The sequence below is a fragment of the Panthera leo genome, chromosome D1 (assembly GCF_018350215.1).
Source record: "Panthera leo isolate Ple1 chromosome D1, P.leo_Ple1_pat1.1, whole genome shotgun sequence".
In the NCBI taxonomy this organism is placed as follows: Eukaryota; Metazoa; Chordata; class Mammalia; order Carnivora; family Felidae; genus Panthera; species Panthera leo.
In genome coordinates, this window is record NC_056688.1 from 30,606,822 (window position 1) to 30,623,268 (window position 16,447).

General features: G+C 49.2%; 1 protein-coding gene across 1 annotated transcript in view; it reads left to right on the top strand.

Moving 5' to 3' along the window:
• The first annotated feature begins 1,596 nt into the window (after positions 1-1,596).
• The window catches only part of JAM3 (junctional adhesion molecule 3), a 122,060-nt gene continuing 107,209 nt past the window's right edge, over positions 1,597-16,447 (top strand). Inside the window, exons 1-2 of the mRNA XM_042907106.1 lie at positions 1,597-1,704; positions 2,430-2,571. Of these exons, the coding sequence (XP_042763040.1) occupies positions 1,597-1,704; positions 2,430-2,571 (250 nt within the window). The remainder of the gene's footprint in view (positions 1,705-2,429; positions 2,572-16,447) is intronic.

Genomic DNA, 16,447 nt, shown 5'->3' on the forward strand with positions numbered 1-16,447 from the left:
TGGGAGAGAAATAAAGAGGCCGAGAGAGCAGAGCCAGGAGCTGGTGGTGCAGGCAGATGGAACAACAGAGACAGAGAACAGAGCCAGAGGAGTGGGCATGCAGCGAGGCCTGGCAGCCAAGCCCTGTGGGTTTCCGTGGGAAGCAGATGCTTCCAGGGACCAGCAACCGATGGTCCCCAAGCACGTGGATCCTTGTTGACTCCAGGCCCAGGGCAGCCTCCTCGGCATCCAGCCTTAGCCAGGAGAAGCAACCCAGGTTCAGAGAGGTAGATGAACAACAGCCCTGCCCCTGTGGGGCTCCACTGCTTCTCCTCCGTTCTCGCCCAGCCTCCACCACCCCTTTGCGGGTCCTGGGAAGCCATAAGCTGTCACATCACGCCTGGAAGAAAGCAGGCTGTGTTGGAGGGGTAAGTGTGAGCCACAGCATGGGTGTGCAAGTGTGTGCAAGGGTGTGCAAGCTGGTGGGAGGGGCAGGGGATGCAGAGCAGTAGCTCTGGCAGCATGGAGCCTAGTGCCAGGAGTTTGCAATGTGCTGGGATGGGATTGATCCCCAGCAGGGTACTCCTGGCCAAGGGGAGCAGGGAAGGTCATTCCTTCCCCTATGGGTACCCACCATGAACAACCTGCAGCTTCTGGCTGCCAACATTTTTTTCTTTTGCCCAAGCCACTGGACTGCCACAGCCCCTTCTCTGCAGGAAGGAGCTGGAAGTAGGCTGGGGTTCTAGGTCAGAAGAACCTTGGGGCTTCCCTGGCCTCATTCTCTCCCGCCGCTACTCACAGGTCACTTTCCAATTGCTGCTGCGGACAGAGAGCAATATGTACAAGACTCTGACTTGGGAGACCCCACCCCTACCCCCAAAATGCAGTCTAGTAGGAAGGAAGCTCAGAAGGATCTGAGGAGAAGGAGGTTTTCACGAGGACCAAGCCCTCTCTCCAGTCCAAAGGCTATTTCCATTCTGTGCTCCACCACCCACCTCAACACCCCTCCAACGGCATCCCCAGAACACTGCAGTGACCCCCACAACAGGCTCCCCAGCTGTGCCTGGGGCAGTCCCCCAGGCTAGAGGAGTCCCTCACTTCCCTACACCAAAGGTCCAGGGCTCCTGCCAGTAACCCGAGTGAACAAGAGCAATGCCCTGGGAGGGAAGTGGTAGAGGGAGAGGAGGAGGGTGGGGAACACAGCGTTGGCGTGGAGGCACAATTCAGTCGAGTGAAAGACAGGTACCACGGGAGCCAGATGGGCCAAGCAGAAACAGAAGTTAAGTAGGAAGAGACGGATAAACAGCAGACACCAAGCAACCAGCTAAGCATATGCTCTGCAAGCAGGCGATACAAGCACCCAGTAGGGTTTTGGGTGGGGGAAGGGACACGGACCCACAGGAATGGGACAAAGGGTTTGCTGTGGGCTGACTGTTGCCTGGTCAGAACTAGGGATCCAATCTTTCTCCATGGAGCCTCAGAAAAATGGAGCGCAGCTGTGCTGGCAAGGAAAAGGCGCATTTGGCAGGGTGGGGGGAGGGGTGCTTGGGCGGACTGCCCCTGGGATTGGTCTTCGGTGGAAGAACCAGAGCCCCAGGCATGGAAGTCTGAATAGCCATGTGCCATTTCCGAGACCCCCAAGCAGAGACCCCTAAGCTGAATAAGATTCAGGACACAGAAGAGAACCACCGCCTGGCGAAGCCGGGAAGTCCTTCAGCCAAGCAGGTGCGGCTTCCCCGCTAGCGAAGCCCTTCTCGGCTGGAGCCCTCAGTCTGGGTGATGTCATCCCTTTGAGCTCCAGGCTGGGAAGGGGTGGAGCCAGGCTGGAGCTTTGCAGTGTTTATAGGCTCCACCCCCAGGCCGGTTCTGTTTCTGGTCCCTGTCTGCCCAGCCCCCTCCAGGCCTGGCTTTCATGCCGGCCTGCTGGAAACCTGGTGCTGCTGCAGAGCTGGAGGAGGGAGGAGGGGCACGCAGAGTCACTCCCTGCAGAAAGCGGGACCTGTGCAAGGGATAGGCTTACCTGGGGCCCCTCTTCCACTACACCCATGTTCATTCCCAGGTTCACTTATGGGAGCCCTGAGCTTCCAAGGCCCATTAGCCAGTGGCAGGAGCCCAGTTTCCTGGTACCCCAACCTCAGTCCACTTGGCATGTCCGGAAACGTTTATCTGTACCCGGTATCCCACTGGAATTTTTTCTCTGAACAGTGATCCAGGGAAGAGTAACTGAAGGAGACAAGTACTATCCCAAATTTGTTATTGCTGAGCTAAAGAAATAAAGGCTCTGAGCTGAATCTGAGATTATTCTAAGCCCCAAAGCTAGACAGCCCTCCCTCAGAATGGCCCCTTCACCTCTCACATGCTCTTACTGGACATAAGCCAGCTCTGTGCCAGCTGCTGGCCTCTTTCCAAAGCTGGCATTGGCCTCAATTGTCCTGCCTCCCCTCTTCCAGGGCTACCCTAGCCTGTACCAGCCGCTGTGGCTTGGAGCACTGAGGACTCACTCTGGGCTAGGCAAAAATTGGCCTTCCTGTACCATCTTAGATGTTAAGGTGCTTTTGGGGGGTTGCCACAAACCTAGGCAGGGGAGCACAGGTAAAAGATTCAACCCTGGAGTGAATTGTCATGTGGAGTTCACCACACCATGGCGGCTCTAATTCTGGACTCAGCTGGTTAGCACAGCCCTAGAGTCCAGGAACAGAGAACTCTCTCCCAGGTGTAAGCCTGGGAGCCAGGCCCATGTGTAGATGCTTGCCCAGGGCAGATGCTTGCTCATGCCCAGGGCAGATGCTTGGCTCAGTGCTGGTGATCCCTGGCTCTGTAACCATGATGTGTCTAGAACAGACAGAAGTGAGAATGAGGGTGAAGAAAGAAGAAACGCAGGACCAGGAATGAATTCCTTGAGCCCTAGACCAGCAGCCCTTGGCAAGACCAGCAGCACTAGGACCAGCTCACACAAGGAAAATATGGTCCCTACCTTTGCCAGCTCTTGGACTGCACTCGTGAAACAAATTGCCCTAATAGCCCAGGGTATGATGCACATTACACTTTCAGACTTCTTTCTTATGTATCAGGTTTGATGCACATAACATTGCCATCATGAAGATAAAGCAGACAGTATTTTAATCCATTTTATGGATGAGGAAACTGAGGCTGAATTTTAGTATCTATCTATTGAAGGCCTCACGAGGCATGTGAGGTTATACAAAGATAAATGAGCAAAATAACTTATAAGAACCCATGCTCTTAGACTCCTACCAGCATAATCTTTCCCTTCTGTGACAATGCTTCACATACTCAACTCCAGAGGAAGAGATGTGGCTAGGGGAAGAAGTTTCCACCTATGGGATAGCTGCTCAACCAAGAGGTGAAGGAAAGAGAGCAGAGCAGTTGTGTGATAGAGTGAATTATCACATAGGTCTGGGATGGAGAAGCATGGTATGTGCATGTGGGCTGCACAGTCCTGTCTCTAGGTATGTCCGTACACTGCATGTTTAAAAGGCTGAGTTAAGAAAGGGTATATGCATGAGCTTTAGATAATTCAAAGTTTTATATGTTAGCATATATGCTGATGACAATTGCATGTACGGGAAGAAAGAAAGAAAGGAAAGAGAAGAATGTTTATATGGAGATATGAGTAGGGTCTGCATATATTTTTCTGGTAAGAAAGAAATTATATAGACAGGTTTAGAATGTGTCTATTAGCATACGACTGGTATACTGGGTGTGCAAATATGTACTGTATAGGCACGGGTGAGTGTGTGAAGACAACTAGCACCAACTGGAGAAGAGCATTTCCTGCAGCTGAGTCAGTTGCCTCTCTATTCTCCTTTCCAAGGGTTTCCTCCCTGAGACAAAAAGGTGAGCATTCCTGAGCCCTGGCAGTGGCTCCATGAAGCCTCTGCTACCTTGCAACACCTCAGGCTTCACTGCTCTTCCCTCTCAATCCCTCAGAGGACCTAAGCAGATCAATTATAGTTAATAACATTTAAATTCTGGCCTGGACACATGAAAAGATGTTCAACGTCGCTCCTTATCAGGGAAATACAAATCAAAACCACACTCAGATACCACCTCACGCCAGTCAGAGTGGCCAAAATGAAGAAATCAGGAGACTATAGATGCTGGAGAGGATGTGGAGAAACAGGAACCCTCTTGCACTGTTGGTGGGAATGCAAATTGGTGCAGCCGCTCTGGAAAGCAGTGTGGAGGTTCCTCAGAAAATTAAAAATAGACCTACCCTATGACCCAGCAATAGCACTGCTAGGAATTTATCCAAGGGATACAGGAGTACTGATGCATAGGGGCACCTGTACCCCAATGTTTATAGCGGCACTCTCAACAATAGCCAAATTATGGAAAGAGCCTAAATGTCCATCAACTGATGAATGGATAAAGAAATTGTGGTTTATATACACAATGGAATACTACGTGGCAATGAGAAAGAATGAAATATGGCCTTTTGTAGCAACATGGATGGAACTGGAGAGTGTGATGCTAAGTGAAATAAGCCATACAGAGAAAGACAGATACCATATGGTTTCACTCTTATGTGGATCCTGAGAAACATAACAGAAACCCATGGGGGAGGGGAAGGAAAAAAAAAAAAAAAAAAAGAGGTTAGAGTGGGAGAGAGCCAAAGCATAAGAGACTGTTAAAAACTGAGAACAAACTGAGGGTTGATGGGGGGTGGGAGGGAGGGCAGGGTGGGTGATGGGTATTGAGGAGGGCACCTTTTGGGATGAGCACTGGGTGTTGTATGGAAACCAATTTGACAGTAAATTTCATATATTAAAAAAAAAATAAAATAAAAATTAAAAAAAAAAATCCTAAAAAAAAAAAATAAAATAAAAAATAAAACATCTTTAATTTCGGTTTAACTGCTAAAAAAAAAAAAAAAATAAAATAAAATAAATTCTGGCCTGGAGGTGCTGAGGAGGCCATGGGAGAGAAGAAGGAAAAGGTGGCATGGATTTCAAAGGAGGGACTTGGCAGATCGAATCACTTGGCTCCTGCAATGTCCAGTCCCAGAGTCAGACACTTGAGCCCTCTGATTTGTGTGGAAGCCATGGCTGGGCCAGAAGATTAAAGGCCACAGGTGACATTAGGAATTGCCCACTTCCACGCCCCAGGAACAGCACAGACCCACAGCATATTGCGTCTTGGAGCAGACCTGCTATGCTTCTCTACCCCTCTCTACCCCTCTCTACCCTTCAAGTAGGTGACCCAACCAGACAATGGGAGGGGAGAGGACTCCTCTGTGCAGGGCACCCCTTCTCAGATATCTGTAATGAGTACCAAGGAACAGAGAGGCCTTGCAACATCACAGGAGGGGCCCAGCTGCCCAGGAAGCCCCCGGTGGTTATTACCACAGAAAAGCGCACTTCCCCTCCATCACTAAGGGTTTGGGCTGTGCTGAACCCTCCCCCATGGAACTGTGATTTATAAGGCTGTAACCTCTGCCAGAGCAGGCAGCCTTAGCTTCTAAATCCCCATAGCAGCCACTGCAGCCCTGGCCCAGGCAATCAGCTGCAGGGGGAAGCAAAGTGGTGCAGGGGGAGGAGGTTCTGAGCTCTGGGGGTGGCCAGGAGCACAGCTCGGAGCAGTAGCTGGGAGTTTTCCTCACCAGGGCTCAGGTCCAGCCCCTGGAATCAAGGGCTGCCACACCTGGAGACTCCCTCATCACCCCCGCGCCCTCCCCCACCCCCGCTCCTTGTCCTGTGTCCTCAGTAAAAGACATACCTGTGTGCCACCATGACAAAGACTCAGGGCACATCAGAGATGGAAGGAACCTCAACTCTACTTCAGTGTCCCAGCCCTTCTTCACTTCACAGACAAGACAAATGAGACCCCAAAGAAAGAAAGAGAATTGGCCAAGGTCACAGAGTTCACTGGCAGCCTCACCAAGATTATAATTTAGGATTTTTGCAAATGCATATTTCTGCTGTTTGGTAGAATTTAGAAATTTTTCAGAAAGTTAGAGTCTGGGCCAAGCAGCCAGCTTCCCCTAATCCACTCTGGTAGAACACTGTGATTACAATTCAGCTACACAGCTCCTGCTGGGAAATGCAGTGATATATCCATCAGTGCAGGCCACACAGCTGCCTCCCACTCTTAAAAACAGGGGCTCTAAACCCAAGATCATTGCATCAGCTTCCTGGGCTCAGATGCCCATCAAATTATAGGCAGATGTTTGAGTGTCTATGCTCTAGATATTTTTCTGGAAAGAAGTTCACAGCTTTAATCAATTTATAAAGAGATGCATGATGTGGAAAAGGTTGAGAATCACTGCCTTAAAGCATCAGGAATCCAGGATCCAGAGAAATCAGATCTTAGCAATCAGTTGCTAGGTGCCTTAGCAGCATTCACAGACATAAAAGCGTTGGACTATTGCTCCCTAGATATATGAGTATATGTTTTGCAATATTAAAGAGCTTCTAAGCTCTAGATTTTAAATTCCTCAAGGGTAAGGTTGTTATCTATTTGTTCACCTATCTAAGATATCATCCTGGTTCAGGGCCTGGAGTAAAGAAAAATGTGATTAATTAATTTTTGAGTATCTCTCTCCCCATATCCACTACTGCTTGGTCTCCAACAATGACAAGAATTATAACAGAGAAGTCCTGATGTGAGAAGTGCAAGAACTATTTTATGGTTCAACGTTGAGTTTCAGGACCTTTTTCATCTACTGTTAAAGACCAATCACCTTGAGGAAGTCAGGGCAGTCCACCCAAAGCCCAAATTTAGATCTCCTGATGCAGTTTGTGTTGCATTCCACAACAGCCCAAGAACTTGCGGGGATGCCTCCTTCTCCAGTCAGAAAGAGAAAGCTCCTGCAAGCAGGGCCAGATGGGCTCAGCTTGTCTCAGACCCTGGACCTCAGGAGTCTGAGTTCTCCATTGTTAAAAGAGAAAAATTCTAAATCTAGAAAGGATCCGGGTGGACCTTAGCCTCAGAACACAGGCTCCAATTCCTCAGCCCCTTGATCTTCTGTTTGATCGTCTTTCCTTGTCCCACTTTGCAGCTTCTACGTGCACTGGAGATTAAGAAATTGGGGAGAGGGATGGGGAGAGAACTCATCTTGGGAAAGGGTGGCTTTCTGAGAAGGGAGGAGGGGATGGGGTTCTCAGGGCCCTGCTGGGCCACTTTCCTCCCCTTCCTCAGCCTCATCCCCACAGCCTGGGCCCTCCTTTGGAGAAACGTGCTGTGAGAGGTGGTTATACAGTAATGAGAAGCCAGAGCTGGGCCAGAGCTGTGCAGAGGACTCAAAGGCAGGAGGGAGAGAAGGTAGGGTGGACACAAGCGCCCCCAAGATGGGGGAACAGAAAGAGGGAGGGTACCACCTCAGGACTCTTGACTCTGCCTCTTGACTCTTAACTCTGGTCTTCTCTGTTGTCCCAGAAAATCCTCTAGAGAAGGGATAGCCTTCCTCATTCCCATGCTTCTGAGGGGACAATAAGGCATAGAAAGGTAAAGCCAGCTGACCTGAGTCATGTACCTAACATTTATGAAGACCTTACCACCTGCCTATTTTCACTGTTTTAAGCACCACAGACATAAAGGACCCTATGATGTAGGTATTGTTAGTATTATTCCCTTTGACAATTAAAGAAATGAAGGACCAGAGACATAAACTCATCAAACTCAGAGTTGGAAAGTAGGGGCAGGATTCCACCTCAGACAGCCCAAGGGCAGAGCCCACACTGCTAGCCACAGCCAAGGCTGAGGTCCCAGATCACTCAGGGCACCAAAGGCTGAAGAAGAGGAAACAAAGTCCCAGAGTGGCCCCAGAAGAGGGCACCCCAAGTGAGATGGGCATGGTTACCTAACATCTACCTTCTAAGGAGCTCATCATAACCATGGACACATGACATGTTTCTGGGTCCACTGCCCAGCAGCCACTTCCTCAGACTGGCTTCAAATTTTTAGGCAAATCCTCTCTAGCTGTCCCTTTCACCTTGCATGTTTCCACTTCCCCATTTTCTTAAAAGGTTCAGGGACATGGTGCCTAGTTAAGTCCTGGGAAGTAGGGACCCCAGAGACTCAGCCAGTGGGTCATGTTTCTGTGAATAGACAGTTAGGGGGCACCTAGGGACCTTTCTAGCCTGAGTGATGTAAATACTTAGAACCAAGCAGATTTGGGCTTCACAGAGAGGGGTGAAGGTGGACAGAGGATGGAGGAAAGGATGTAAAGGGGAAAAGAAGATAAAGGAAAAGAAGAAAGGAGGGAGAAAGAAGAGGGGGAAGGGAGGGGAGAGAAAGAAAGTGAGCAAAAAGTGGGTTCTCAAGGCTGGCTGCCAACCTGGCCACTCTTTCTAGACTAGAGGAGCCTAAGAGGGGAAGGGTTAGTCCTGTGGGGTATGTAGACAGTTGCAGTGGAGGGAAAGAGGATGTCAGCAAGAGGGTGGGGGAGGAGTGGACCGTGGTGTCCCCAGGATTGCAGGATGCTGTAAACACTGCTTCAGTCCTGTCTCCTCTACAGATGCCTCTGTTGCACTTGCCTGTTTAAGGCCTAAGCACACACCATCCTCCCACAGAGCCACTAATGCAATTAACAAAACACATTCATAAATCTTGCATGGCGTCCGGAACTGTCTCCTCTCTCACCAGCAGTGAGGCCAGCTCTGGAGATCCTGTGCAGAGAGCTGTCTGGCCCTCCAGCATCAGAGCCTCCTGAAGAAAGCAGCGCAATCCTTAGTAGGACAGCAAGACCACCTCTTCCTGCGGGCGTCCCATTTCAAGATGGGGAAGGGGACCAGAAATAGTGAGAAGTCAGAAGAAGCTGGGAGAGGAGGTGGATATGAATATGTGTTTGCAGGGGACTGGGGAAGTGGATCATGCCTTCCAAGCTCCAGATGAGAGCATTCCCCCAGAGGCCACAGCATCACCCCTCTGGGGGGTATTTTACCTGGGAGTTCAGAGTCTGAGCATGTATGAGACCGAGGGCATCTGCATGAGGATGTGTGCATGACTTGGCAGCGTGACTGGGTGTTTGTGTTTTGTGGGGTGTGTGTGTGTGTGCACTCAGTCTGGAAAATTTGTGAGTCACTAAAAAAGGGAGCTTTCTGATCTGAAGAGCTTATTTTCAGCTATTTTTATCTCCTCTTGTCTCTTGGCCCTTTTTTTCCCCTTGTCTTTTTCAAATGTAGAGGAATTTGGGGGCTGTGAGTGCTGTACGTGCCTATGTGAATTTCAGCTTGAGCCAAGAGGTCAGAACCCCCCTGGAAGTGCAGAGATAAATGCACATGTGGGCTCCATGGGTGTGCAGTGGGGACACACTTATACACAGATTACCATAAGGTATAAGCAAATGTGAGTGAGGCCAGAAATGTCCCTGGACGTTTCCATGCCAGCTACCTGAACTCTCTGATAGGATAGGTATAGAGCTCTACGTGTTCACATTGAGACTACGCCCTAGCTCAGGCTGCACATAAACTCATGTGAACACACGGCCCTGCACCCACCTCACACTTACCCAGGTAGACACACTCACTTGAACATGTGGCTACAGGCACAATCCTGGGCCCCTGTCTTAGGAAGTGGCCCTGGCCCCTGCATCTTCTCTCTTTGTCCAGCCATCATCACCCCCAAAATGTTGACATCTTATCAGGAAGGTCCTTTCTCTGTTCTATCAACAGAGAACAAGACATGAGCTGCTAACTGGGCTTTGGCCATGACTCATTCAGCCCATCCCACTCACCACCACCTTTGGCCCTGAGATACCATGCTCCCTAATCCAACAGTCATCCAGTCATCTGGGGCCAGCTTGTGTCTGAGCTGGCAGGGCAGGGCCAAGAGATATATTCCTCCTCTTGTCCTCATGGGAGCTCATTCCTCCAGCCCATAAAGAGGGAGAAGGGAGGGAGCTCTCTGAGTACTCTGCCTCAGAAACCCTGCCTGCAAAAGAGAGACCAATGTGGCTTCCAGGGAAGGCATTCCAAAGCATCTTTCTCTCCCTCCATCCCACAAAGGGAGCAGGGCAGAGAGAAGACTGCATTCTCTAGAGTTCTAGAATGCCTGTGGGTCCCTTGACCTACATTCTATGTTGATAGGACCATATAAGTACACACATGTGCTAGTATTGCAGTACAGAAATGCACATGTCCTGACAGAAATGCACACAGCATGTGGCACATGCTCACAGTGTCACTCCACACAGGCATGGGCCCCACTGCCTACCTTCCCACATGAGCACACATATTAACACATACTCACAGTGGGCACACACATGCATGCTCACTCCTACTAAACCTCATGAGAGCTAACGGGAGGATTCTATCTGACAGGCAGCCTGAGGTCCACCACTTCCTTAAGACTGCAGTTTATGCATGTCTCAAAGGCCTCCTGCCAAGGGGGCCAAACTCCAGCCATTTGTGGCTCCTCCAGCCTTGTACTCTTTTGAGGGGCCAAATCAGCCCATAGGAGAAGCGCTTTGTCTAGTTTGTGTGCCCAAAGACACTGTTGCTCCTGGTGTCCGGTGTATCACACACCTCCCCACTTCATCCCATTCCTCAAGCATCTGGGGGGCATGGGCTCATGCAGGTCATCATTACAAAGGACAAACCAGACCCCCCAGATCTCTCACAGTCTGGCAGGGAAGACAGACATCTGCACAATTAGCCTGACAGAATGTACCACCAAGGCTGTGTCTGTATGTGAACTACAGGGAGTTATTACTTCTTCCTGCTGGGGCATAGGGGCCTGCACAGAGAAGAGGTCAGGAGTTTTGCCTAGGCCTTGAGTGGTGAATAGACTTCACCAGGTTGTGGAGGAGCTTGTAGGGGAAGCAGAGTGCAGACAGTGACTAGGGAAGGGCATGATGAGTGGCAGGAAAACAGCAGGCTGGACAGGGCACATGAGGGAGAAATCTAATCCTGCCAACAGGTAGCCTGGGTTCAAATCCTGCCTTGACTAGTCTGTGGCCCTGGCCTCAAGGAGAAGAGATTTTGAATTATCTCCCTCTGTTTTACGCCACTAGAAGGAAAAAGTCTTTGCCTTTCTTGAAAGATCTGGATACCTTCCAAATGGGTGCCTTTTAAGCACCTATAAAATAGGGATACTAAGAGAGCCTACCCTCCAGCAATGTTCTGAACTTAAATGACACAATCCATAGAAAGCCGTTAGCACAGAGCTAAGTAGGTTTGTACTAAGTTATTAGCCTGTGTTATAGCTAAAACAGTGATTCTTGACGGGGGCAATTTTGCCCCCCAGAGGACATTTGTCAATATCTGGAGCCATCTTCGCTGTTAAAACATGGGAGGCAGGGCAGCGTGCCATTGGCGTGCAGTTGATAGGGCCTAGAGATGCCGTCGAGCATCCTGCAGTGCACAGGAAGGCCCCACAACAACACATTATACAATCCCAAATGTAAATAGTGTAGAGATCAAGGAGTTTGCCTCTCTCCTGAAGACAACGAGGTGATGTCTAAGCAGAGATGACATAATGAAATCTAAGTTCTAGAAAGAAAATTCCAGCAAAGTGTGACATGACTAAAGAGTTCAGCCAGGAGGCCATGCAGGTCTGCAGAGGGGACTTGAATGGCAGCACAAACTCAAGGGGCGTGGGAGGGAGGAGAAGGTTGGGAGAGGTAGCTAGGGTGGGGAGAGGGGAACAAGCATGAGGGGTAGCACTCTGAAGCTTGTGGGACTGAGCTGATGTTGAAGCCACCTTTCAACAGCTTCTAGGAGGAGGAGGCTGTTTAGCTCTCCAGAACTCCTACTTAAGGGTGAAAACTCCTCCAACAATCTGGATGTCAACTGTGACCCCTCCATGCCATATGCTTCCACTACTGCCCCCCTCTCCCAATGCAAAGGACCACCATTCAAAAGACCCTTCACCACAACTTTCAGGGCCCAGGAGAGGTGGCATCCCACTGTGCCATTTCTCTCTCCATCCCTTGAATGGATGGAGATGGAGACCCTGAAAGAAGGAAGGACTCCCTGTGGCCCTAAGCAGACCAGTCACAGATGAAGATGACCACTCTGGGCTCCTGATGTCCAGCATCCATCTGTCTTTCAAGACACTGAAGCTCCTATGGCCTGCTGTGGGCACAAAACAGGGACTCTGGAAGCACGGGCACACTGGGTCAGTCTGTGTGAGGAGAGACTGAGCCTCCTTACCATCCCAATTCCCCTTGTCCCCTCAAATGAGCCCTGAAGACAAGTTAAAGTGTTGTATCCCAGTGCCTTGGGGCCTGAAGCAGGTCTCTACACCTCAAAAAGCTCCAGCTACCTTACCCATATAGATTACTTCTAGTTGTCTGGCTTGTGGATGGTAGTAGCACTTCTGATGGGTTAGTGCTGATCTCCTAAAGCACTGTGTTGAGAAGGACTCTGAGGCAGCATTTGGGCTTAGCAGAAGTGCTGTGGTTAATTAGTGATGCCTGGGTTGAGTGCTAACAGATGCTGTAGCAATGTAATCGCTGCTTATTAACTACTCCTGAGTAAGAACAACTGACCGGGATCATTTACAAAGACTCTTCCAGCTCTCAAGTTCTATGGTTTAAATGGTAAATTTCAAGGCACTGGCTGGAAGCACAATAAGTCAGGGGAGGAAGAGCTTTGTGTGGGTTAGAATCACCAGGAAAGACTTTGGGAAGAGGCGGCTCTTTAGCTAGGCCTTGGAGTGGGGGAGTATGAGTAGCTGTACAGAAGGTGGGAGGACATTTATGTGCATAAAAATTGGGCTGAGCATGGGCTGTTTTTGATACAGGAAGGAGGAGGCCAGCATTGCTGGAATGCACTGTCTTTGTTTGGGGCAGATGAGACATGCAAGGCTTGGTCATATAGAAAAACAAGAACTAACATTTATTAAGAGCTTACTATGCAGAAAGCCACAGAACAAAGATGACTTTCCACAAAATATCTTGTTCAACCCTCACAACACGCCCACAAGGTAAGTCCTATTACTCGCCTTCTTTTATAGAATGGAAACACAGAGACATAAAGGACTTGCTCAGGGTCATATGGCTAGTTGGAGGTAGAGTCAGGTTTTCAGCCCAGGCAATGTGGTTCTGATGTTTGCAGGTATAACCTCTCTGCTCTGTTGTGCCCCTCCTCTTAAAAGTAAGCACAGTGAGGGAACCCAACGAAGCAGTTGAAACATCATGGGTGATTCTCTGAGGTCCAGAGAGAGGGCAGGAACAGCTGCATCTTGAAGAAAGGAGACCTAGGACATCAATCACAGGAGCAAATCCGAGCCAAGAACTTGGCAGTGTGGATACAGATCACACTAACCACTAAGCGCCCTGGGTCCCTGCTCCTGGACACTTTCCCCAAGCCCTAAATAATCTACTGGATGGTGTCCCAGCACTGCAGATAAGGCAGCAGGGCATGATATTCCAGGGATTTGGGGCTCAGCATGTGAAGGTAGAAATAGATCCAACCCCGCTTGTACCACAAGCTCAGAAACAGAAGGCGGCAGCCTGAATCAAGATCTCATTTTAGAGATCTTAGCTTAGCCCTGCCTTAGCCCTGGGCTGCAGCCTCTGGCCATCTTGGCGCTGTCCCTGCCTAGCACCTGGTGGTGTGCAGGGGAACTTATGTCCCTTCTCCCTCTTTTCCTAGCACTCTCTCATTCCTTCATTCCTTTCTGGGTTTAGGGACAAGTCCAGCCTCTCTCCAACTTGGACTCTTATCTTAGTTCAGTAGGACCAGAGAGGTACTGCTGTGCATCTCCCTGCTTCCAAGCACCTGGGAAGAGGAGGAGACTCATGTCTTCTCATTCTTCCTTCACCACTAATACCACTTGACCCGGCCACCCAACAGCCCTGTACCATGCAGGCATGGCTCAGAAATCTGGGGATCAGCATGAAACTAGCCTGGGAACTTCCAGCCTTTCTCACAATCTCGCTCTCTGCACCCCGACCCTCGTTCTCTTTCTCAGCTGATTCTACTCACTCTCAGGACTGCCTTGAGGCCCTTCCTTCTGGCTTCTCCATCTGGCTTCAGGGAGGCCTCTTGCTGCCACTGCACTGATAAAGGGACAGAGCCATAACAAATGACTGGAGGCTCCCGCAAACCACCTGCTAAGCTTCCACTTTTGTTTTCCAGAATATGTTCATTGACCAGAGACCTGATTTTGTAACTCTCTTTCCAGAACTTTCCTCCTTCCCAGACTATTGGACCACAGTGGCCATCCCCACTGTCAGGAATCTCATCCTCATTTTCCAGCTTACCTTCTCAAATGCCTCTATTCCTTCTTGTTCTGGGGATTAGCAGGACCTGACCCCACAGTCACACTATCCTTAGTACCCTGCCCCAGCAAAAACAGTTACCCAAAGCTTACAGCCCCAGCCTCTTGGACCTGAGGCACTAAAAGAAGGCTTTCCGTCCAGCCAGTAGCAAAGGAAAGAAAACCTAGACTTTTTTTTTCTGTCTACCTTGGAGAAGCCAAGCGGAAGGCCCCACAACTCTCCCTAGACCCCTGAGCTTTGCTTTCTCCCCAGTGGACCCAATAGTCAGGTGTCCTGAGCTAGGCAAATCTCCAGCAGCCAACCTCTCCTCTCTCTTGTTTCCTTCTCTTCTCATGTATCTCCCTCCATCCCTCCAATCATTTCAGAAGTTCTCTGGAGCTATCCCCCATAGAACTCATGTTGTGTCTAGTGTTGGAGGCAAGAAATGCAATACTGAGTCTCTCTCTGTCTGGGGAGCAAGGCCATAAGAAAGTAGAGGTAGAGAGCTCTGCCAGCAGCACTGGAGAGGGAACACAGCCCAGAACAGAAGCCAATGCCCTGACCATCACCTGCTGCTTGGCTCATGCAAACTCTGGAGTCCTGGGGTACTATATTCTCACTGCCCCTAGCTGGTGTGGGACTAACAGGAGAGAATGGAACAGACCCCCAGAAGGCATGGAGGCATTCCCATGGAATTCATGAAGATAACCCCAACTATTTTCCAGTGGAAATATGTGTCTTTGGCCTTTAGCCCTCAAAGTGCTATTTCCTAAGGGAAGGGCATGTCACCCAGCTGGTGGTTAGGAGGGACTAGAATAGGTGGGTGCCATTGCTGGAGGAGTAGCAGCCATTTTGACCCCATCATACCCTGTTGTCTGTGGAATAAAGGCCCAGTTACATAAAGCTCCAGCTGACTTGGTATAAACTATGACTAAGAAAACTTTCTAAAGACAGTTGGTGGTCCTCCACCCCCCTGCAACTGGTGAGAACTACCCCCACAGAGAGCAGAGCAGAGATTAGGGCTCCTAGCTCCATGGCCCTGACTCATCACACACACAAACACTCCCCAACACTTTTTCCCAAAACGGTTCCCCTCCTACCCGTCCACCCTCCTACCCAGGCTGGGTGACAAAAATGAACACCCCAGAGATCTTTCCAAGTTCTGGGCCAGGCTGAGCCCAGGGAGTATGAAATTCTCCACAGAATGGGAAGGCCAGCTCCCCCACAGAAACAAAGTCCATTCAAAGGAAAGTCACCACTGACCCTACTATCATCACTGTATTGTTTCTCAAATAGCTTGAACTACCTTCCCTCAAAAGAGCCAAAGTGTGTAATCATAAAATATTAGAGCTTAAAGGAAACTTAAAGGTCATCCTTAACCCCTTTTCTCCTTCCCTATTTCCATGCATCTACTCATATATTCATCTATTTATCCACTCATGAAATAGTTATTGAGTTACTACTATTTGTATATATGGTGCAGGCAATGGGGATCTAAGAGATGCAGTGTCTCCTCAAGGAGCTTATCATCTAGATGGTAGGAAAGGCAGGTGAAAGGAAGTTGCTATAGTGTGATAAATACCGTGACAGGAAGGACATATGTTCCAGAAGCACCAGGAGGGCAAAGCATCCAAAGGACTAGAGGCGGGGTGTTCATGACACTTACTGGGAGAAATCATATCTAGGATGAGATACAAAAAGGAGGTAAATTCCATTTCATTCAGTAAGGGGTCTGTTCAACATGTAATATGGACAAAGCACAGTGTTAAGCATCCTACCTGAAATGAATTCATGTGGTATCCACAAATGGATGGGGGATATAAAATAAAGCTACAAATGACCAGAATATACTATGAAGCACCCAAGAGAAGGACCCATGGAGTCCTAGGGAGAATTTAAGAAAGGGTGAGGAGAAATATCCAGTTGGGAAAATCAGAAAAGCTACATAGAACAAGTGGAATTGGGTTTTATCTTGGGAATGCATAGAATTTAGAAGCACAGGTGGGGTGGAAGGGCATTCCAAGCAAAAATAATGGTATTAGCAAAGCTCAAGAATCAGTGATGTCTGTTTGAGAGAATGAGAATATACCAGTTTGACTAAAGTTTATAAGACAAAGCAATGGTAGATGCAGCTTAAACATAGGCCAAGGTCTTATAATAATGGATAATTCTTAAATTTAAAGCAAAGCCCAGAGAGATTAGGCAATTTAATGAAGGTCACAGAGTTAGTAGAAAGCAGGTCTTCTGGAGGCACCTGGGTGGCTCAGTCGGTAAACAACTCTTGATTTCGGTTCAGGT